This window comes from Zingiber officinale, chromosome 2A, assembly GCF_018446385.1.
Source record: "Zingiber officinale cultivar Zhangliang chromosome 2A, Zo_v1.1, whole genome shotgun sequence".
Classification (NCBI taxonomy): domain Eukaryota; kingdom Viridiplantae; phylum Streptophyta; class Magnoliopsida; order Zingiberales; family Zingiberaceae; genus Zingiber; species Zingiber officinale.
This window is the reverse complement of record NC_055988.1, coordinates 157,843,918-157,851,730: the sequence shown is the minus strand read 5'-3', so window position 1 is coordinate 157,851,730 and position 7,813 is coordinate 157,843,918. Positions and strand designations below refer to the sequence as shown.

The window sequence follows — 7,813 nt, the reverse complement described above, 5'->3', positions numbered from 1 at the left end:
ATTCAAAGATTTTATTCATTAATTTTATTATCTCGTCAACCTAACTTTATGATAAATAAAATTAATAGTTGGTCTATCTTTGATCAAATATTTGATCAAAACTTTGAATTTAAAATAACATTAATTCCTCAAACAATATTATTTAAATTCACCAACACCTCAAACACCGAGAATTATGCATGCCACGATGGTGTGGACGTATACAGATTCAAACATTTGTAAGAGGAGGGTTTTACCCATTAATTATCTTTTCAATAGATCTTTATGACAAATAAAATTACCTCAAACACCATTAATTTTATATGCCACGATAGTGTGAACGTATACAAAACCAAACATTTGTAAGAGGGGGTTTTCCCATTAATTTTATTTTCTTATCAACCTGACAAATAAAATTACCTCATACACCGTGAATTTTGTATGCCACGATAGTGTGGACGTATACAAAACCAAACATTTGTAAGAGAAGGTTTTAATTTTATTATCCTGTTAACTTATCTTTTTGACAAATTAATAGTTGGTTTTCCTTCAGTCACACAAATAATAGCAGTGACTCCGATGGGGAGGATACTATTAGATGTGCCTAAGTGTATACCATTACTTGACACTTAGTCTATTAAATAAGATTGTGCCCCTTCCGATGGGGAAGATCACACGCTCTTAGTTAATTTCCTATAGTAATCCAGAATGGAAGTTTGATCTAGTGATCCGCAAACAAACTCATCCGATATGGAGGAAGACACTCAGAGCCAACACACAAGTTTGTTTGCATCACTTACAAATCAATAATGGAGACCGTGGAATTTATTTAAAAAAAAAAACCCTCTCGCACTTAGTTATTTAAGATGAGGAATTTTTAACCTATACTAGCATACATCACATGCACACACACACATCACAGTAAATAAAAGCAATAAACATGGAAATTAATTTTCCAACTATTATGGTCTTTTCCGTCACTGTTCTCTATGTGCTCCAACCCTAGCTGCTACCATCTTTAGCCACCGCCATCGGGTCCAGTCGTCGCATCTATCTTGCTTCTTATTCTGCTGCGTCTCTGGTCCTCCAAAAGTACCATGCCTCGCAAGCATCCGATCCGCGACAAAAAATAGAATTTTACATATATCAATCATATATTCCACGAAGGAATATACATGTAATCTAGATCGAAAATAAAATTCTAAAATCCTAGGGCTAATATAGCTCCTGCTGTATTAGTTACATACAATCATGCACACACACAAAATAATGCCCTTGACATGTCCAAGGGTCCAATCACACACAACATTTATAAGCCATAATAGTTGGAGTCTGCAACCAAAGAGTTAGCACATCCTACTATTATCCTGCCTAAATTATGTATGACATGTACATAATCTAATTGAATTCTAAACATATAGAGGCAAACCCTAGCTCTGATACCAATTGTTGGTTAGTCCTAGGAAGATCATACCGGTTCCACTGTACAAAAATTTTGTACAAGTGTCGAACCTTTCCTAATAACCTATTGTGTTTTTTAGAAGTTAAATTAGGAATCGCAAATGGAACTTAATATTATTGATTCCAAATTTAACTTATCTGTTCTTAATGGTTTAGACTTGGATCGCAAGCGGAACTTAACACTATTGATCCAAATCCACCTATGTTATAAATTCCATTAAATATTAATTTCCAAAATTGGCTTCCAGGACTGCATGGTGAGGCACATGGCCTTCTTGGGTATGGGAGCATCCACCACCGCCTAGACAAAGCCTTTTAAGGAAAGCTAATATTTAATTTTCTTATATAACTCTAGGTTTAACAAAAAAGAACAATCGAATCACAAATTTGAAAAACAAAAAAAACACAAACACGAATAACAAATTTGAAAAACTAGAATCTAATGTCTCTTGTGTTTGGAATTCTTACAAAAAAAAACTAGCATGATGCGGAAGAAAATTACTAGTTATACCTTTTCTTTGTATGCTAATAACCTCGAGATCTTCTGCCGTATTCCTCGCCTCCTCTTGGACGTCGTGTGGGTGACGATCCTCCAAGATGAACACCACCCAAAAACCTTCTTCTCCTTCTCTAGTATTCGGCCACCACCACCACCACCAAGGAACAAAGAGAGCAAAGGGAAAGGGAAGGGGAGAGATCCAACCACAAGAAAGAGAGCACAAGCAAGCGAATAAGAGATGATTCAATCCTTACTTCTCCTCTTCTTCTCCTTCTCTTTGTATCCGGCCACACCAAGCAACCACAAGAGGTGGCCGGCCCTAGCATGAAGAGAAGCAAGGACCGGCCCTTTGAAGAAGACTAGAGAGAAGAGAGAAAATAAAATCAATTACCCATGAGGCCTCTCCTCCTCTTCTTTTATATTATTTGCCCAAGGCAAATAAGGAAAGACTTTTTACAAAAATAAAATCTTTCTCTTGTTTTTCCTTTTCCCTTTTAATTTTTCCTTTCCTTTCCTTTCCTCTTGATTGATTGAATCATCCAATCAATGATTGATTTAATTGGTGATTGGCCGGCCCCTTGCTTGGGCACCAAGCAAGGGTGGCCGACCCTAATAGGAAAGAAATAAAATCTTTTGTAAAATTTTATAAGCAAAGAAGGAAAGCTTCTTATAAAATTTTACAAGCTCTCTTTTAATTTCCTAATGTGGATGTTAAAAAAAAAGGAAAGTTTTAAAAATTAAAACCAAGTTTTAAAATTTAAAACTTCTCTTCTAAAATTTCCTTTTTTAACATGGTTACAAAAATAGAAAATTTTCAAATTTAAAACTTCTTTTCATTTTTTTCTTAAAATCATGAGGATGGTTAAAAAATGAAAGTTTTAAAACTTTTAAACTTTCTTTTAAACCATGTGGCCTAATTCAAATAAGGAAAGTTTTATATTTTAAAATTTCTCTTTTAAAACTTGTAGTTTTCTACAAAGAGAAGATTTTAAAAATTCAAAAACACCCCTTAACTTTGAATTATGTGGTCGGTCCCCTTGCACAAAGCAAGGGTCGGCCACCTTGAAGGAATTCATGGCCGACCCTTGGCTTGGTCACCAAGCATTGGGTCGACCCTTCTTGGACACCAAGATGGACCTTTATTGGATGGACTTGAGGCTTTAATGAGACTACGACAGGGACCTAGAGGAGAAATTGGTTTTGACCTTCCGATGAGCTTGAGTATCTCGTGTTCGCCCCGAACACACAACTCAAGTTCATCAATAATAACTCATTCTACTAGAGAGTTATTATTGCACTACCGCACCAATCCCAAATTACATTATGAGCTCCTTCTTATCATGAGTGTGTTAGTCTCCTTGTGTTTAAGATAACGAATGCCCACTAATTAAGTAAGTTACTGACAACTCACTTAATTAATATCTAGCTCTAAGAGTAGTACCACTCAACTTCATTGTCATGTCGGACTAAGTCCACCTGCAGGGTTTAACATGACAATCCTTATGAGCTCCTCTTGGGGACATTCTCAACCTAGATAACTAGGACATAATTTTCCTCTATAATCAACAACACACACTATAAGTAATATCATTTCCCAACTTATCAGGCTTATTGATTTATCGAGCTAAATCTCACCCTTTGATAAGTTAAAGAAATAAATACTAAATATATGTACTTGTCATTATATTAGGATTAAGAGCACACACTTCCATATAACTAAAGTTTAGTTCTTTTATTTAAGTTAGTATAAAAAGAACTTACCTAAATAATCCTACTCAATACACTTAGAGTGTACTAGTGTAATTTATTAGTCAAGATAAACTAATACCTAATTACACTACGACTATCCAATAGTTTGCTCCTTTCCATCTTAGTCGTGAGCAACTGTTTATAATTTATAAAGAACTGATAACATGATCTTCCGTGTGTGGCACCACACACTATGTTATCTACATTATAAATTAATTGAACAACTACACTTAACAAATAAATGTAGGTATTTGACCATTGTAATTCTTTATTTCTAAATAAATGTTTATACAAAAGCTAGGCTTTTAGTATACACTCTAACACTCCAATGAAGAATGCAAAGCCGGAAGTGCTTCTCTGGTCATCACAGTCTCCACCCCAATCACTATCCGACAAGTTGAGAATTGTTAGAGTGAGAATAAAATAGTCCGTGATTTAGAGTACCTTGGACATGACGAAGGATTCGCTTGGCCACCTTCCAATGAGTCTCTTTAGGCTCCTCTATGAACCTGCTTACAAGACCGACTCCATATAATATATCCGGTCGAGTGCAAGTTAGGTACCGCAAGCTTCCCACCAAGCTTTTGAAATGTGTGGGATCAACCGTCTTTCCTTCGTCACTCTTGAATAACTTTGTTTCGCAGTCCATAGGTGTGTTAATTGGATTACAATCATCCATTCTAAATCTCTTGAGGACATCCTTTGCATATTATTCTTGAGTCATAAATATACCATCAACTCCTTGTTTCACCTCCAAGCCAAGAAAGTAGGACATAAGTCCCATATCGGTCATATCAAATGCTTTTGCCATAGCTTCCTTAAAAAGTTTTATCATTTGAGGTGCACTTCCTGTCAAGATTAGATCATCTACATATAATGATACCAATAAGATGTTATCATTATTTGCTCTTACATAAAGAGCATGTTCATAAGGGCATTGCATAAATCCATTTTCTTTGAAGTATAGATCAATTCTTGAATTCCATGCTCTCGGTGCTTACTTCAAGCCATAGAGAGCTTTCTTCAATTTCAACACCTTTCTTTCTTGTCCCCTCTTAACGTAGCCAGCTGGTTGTTCAATATAGACTTCTTCTTCTAAGTAGCCATTAAGAAATACTGATTTGACATCAAATTGAAATATTTGCCACTTTAGTTAAGCGGCTAAAGAGATTATCAACCTTATAGTCTCCATTCAGGCAACAGGAGCAAATACTTCTTCGTAGTCAATGCCGACTTTTTGTTTGTAGCCTTTTTTCATAAGTCGCGTTTTGTACTTTTCTATTTCTCCTTGAGTACTTTTCTTCATTTTATAAACCCACTTCACGCCAATGGGTTTGTGGCCATCATGCAAAGTAGTAAGATGCCAAGTTTCATTCTTCTTAATTGCCTTCATCTCTTCATCCATGACTTTCTTCCATTTGCTATCTTTAATAGCGTCAAAAAATACAATCTCTTCATTAGCATAAAGACAATGAGATTAAGTGGAGTTGTCATCTCATATAATTCTTGAAGACTCCTTGTCTTTTGTGGTGGAGGATTTTCTTCATCCGAGGATGATGAAGTAGGTGACGGTGGTGGAGTTGCTTCTTCATCCTTCACTTGTTCTTCTTCTTGAATCATCACCATATTAGTGATCCAATTCCAAGCACCATCTTCTTGAAATTCAACATCTCTACTTATGATAACCATTCTGTTCACTGGATTATAGAGTCTGTAAGCCTTCAATCTTGCATTATAGCCAATGAAAATGCAAGGTAAGCTTTTGTCATCAAGCTTCGTTCTTCTTTGATCCGGAATGTGTGCATAGACAATACACCCGAAAATCTGCAAATGAGATACACATGGCTTGTATCCGGTCCATGCTTCTTGAGGTGTAATTCCTTCTAGATTCCTTGTAGGAGATCTATTTAGCAAATACACTGCACAGTTTACGGCTTCGGCACAAAATTCTTTAGGCACTTCTTTTGTTTTTAGCATACTTTGAACCATGTCAAAAATAGTTCGGTTCTTCCTTTCAACAACTCTATTTTGTTGAGGGGAGTAATGTGAGGTTAAAGGCCTCGAGATGCCATGATTTTTGTAGAAATTTTCAAATTCTTTTGAGGTGAATTCACCACTACGATCTGACCACATTGCCTTGATAGTATAGTCGGATTGATTTTCTACCAATCCTTTGAATTCCTTGAACTTCTCAAAAGCATCGTCTTTATTCATCAAAAGATAGACCCAAGTTTTCCTGTTGAAATCATCAATAAAGGTTAGAAAATATCGACGACCTCCAAAGGAGGTTAAAGTGATTGACCCACATATGTTTGTATGAATGAGTTCAAGAGGCTTCTTATCTCGGTTGTGCGATTCATTCGGACAACTTGCTCTAGGATGTTTGCCAAAAATACACCCTTCACAAATATCATCTTGGGTATTAATATGAGGAAGACCATGCACCATTCCTTTGCTTGAGAGGCTTTAGAACTCTGAAGTTCACATGCCTGTACTTCATATGCCATAGCCATGTACTATTTTTTATGCATGCACTTAAACATTTTGCAGTAACATGCTTAATATCAAGAGAAAACATCCTATTTTTAGATATAGGAATATGAGACACATAATAAACATTAGTGATGTATGTGTGAGCTCCATCTTTACGTTTGATGAGAATCTTACCAACGCCTCTTACTTAGATTTTGGACGCATCTCCAAATGAGACTTTTCCATTCTCCGTTTCATCCAACTCGACAAACATATCTTTATGCCCACACATATAATTGCTTGCCCCGAAGTCTAAGTACCACAAATTCTTGTTTGTGGAATCTCCATCCTTTCTTGCTAGCAAAACTACATCATTGTCATTGCCTTCTTTTGATGCGTAATTAGCATTCCCTTGCACATTGTTAGAGCGACATTCCGATGCATCATGTCCAAATTTGTTGCAAGTATAACATCTTACATTTTTTTGGTTATACCTTTGGTCTCTATCTTGATTGTTGTCTTTACTTCTTCCTCGGCCTCGAGCAAAGCCCCTGCCACGACGTCGAGGTCGGCCACGTCCACGGAAGTCACCATGGCTACCGCCGTTTTCTTGTGAACCTTCAGTCTTTGACTCTTTCTTCTGGTCAATAATCATGAGCTTGGTTTGTAGAGCCTGCTCCATAGGTTCTCTCCGTCTTCTTTGCATTCTTGCTTCATGAGCTTGTAGAGTGCTTAATAGTTCTTGCACCTTCATTTCTTTCACATCTTTTGATTCTTCTATGGCTGCAACTACATAGTCATACCTTGGCTTCAACGATCGTAGAATTTTCTCTACGACGCGACTATCTTCAATATCATCGTCATTTCTTCTCAATTGGTTGACAATAACCAATACCCTTGTAAAGTAGTCTGATACACTTTCAGACTCTTTCATCTCCAATGATTCAAATTCCCCTTTCAGGATTTGAAGGCGAATACTTTTTGCTCTTTCATCACCTTTGTATGCTACTTGTAGGATCTCCCATGCCTTTTTGGAAGTTGTAACTTCGACTACTTTCTCAAAAGTAGCTTCATCAAGTGCTTTATAGATAAAGAAAAGAGCTTTCTTATCTTTTTTCTTTTATTCCGCCATTGATGTTCTCTGTGTCTCTGTTTGGTTGACTCCTTCTTGAGGCGCTTTATAACCTCTTTCAATAATATCTTACAAGCCTTCGCTCTCCAATAAGGTAAATTACCATACTTCAAATCAGTAAGACGAAGGATAGGAAACATCAACATGACTCTGATACCACTTTGCTGAAAAAAAATTATGGGAGAAGAAAAATTGTAGAAGAGGAGGAGAATAAAAACAAAATGCTCCACTTCCTTCATTCATGAAAAAGTACATATTTATAGGCTAATAAGCACTAATAATCTAGATTTTTTTTAATTCTATCTCCACGAGACTCTTATCCTTATCATGACACCTCATCAAATTCTATCCTATCACAAACTCTCATCAATAATTATCACTTTATTATTCTATTTTCATAAATTTTTATCAACAACTTTTATCTATAAAAAAATAAAATTTAATTCTCAACAAAACTTGTGTTTGATTGTTTGTTATGTTGATGTTCTTGTTTGATTCATGTGCTACAGAAGATTGGGATA

At 36.0% G+C, this 7,813-nt stretch overlaps 1 protein-coding gene across 1 annotated transcript; it reads right to left on the bottom strand.

The window, feature by feature from the left end:
• Positions 1-6,368: 6,368 nt before the first annotated feature.
• LOC122044171 lies at positions 6,369-7,438 on the bottom strand. Its single transcript, XM_042604703.1, has 2 exons — positions 7,396-7,438; positions 6,369-7,240 (listed from the first exon to the last, which is right to left on the bottom strand). Exons 1-2 carry the CDS (start codon positions 7,436-7,438, stop codon positions 6,369-6,371), a joined length of 915 nt encoding a protein of 304 aa, XP_042460637.1.
• Between the last annotated feature and the right edge of the window lie 375 nt (positions 7,439-7,813).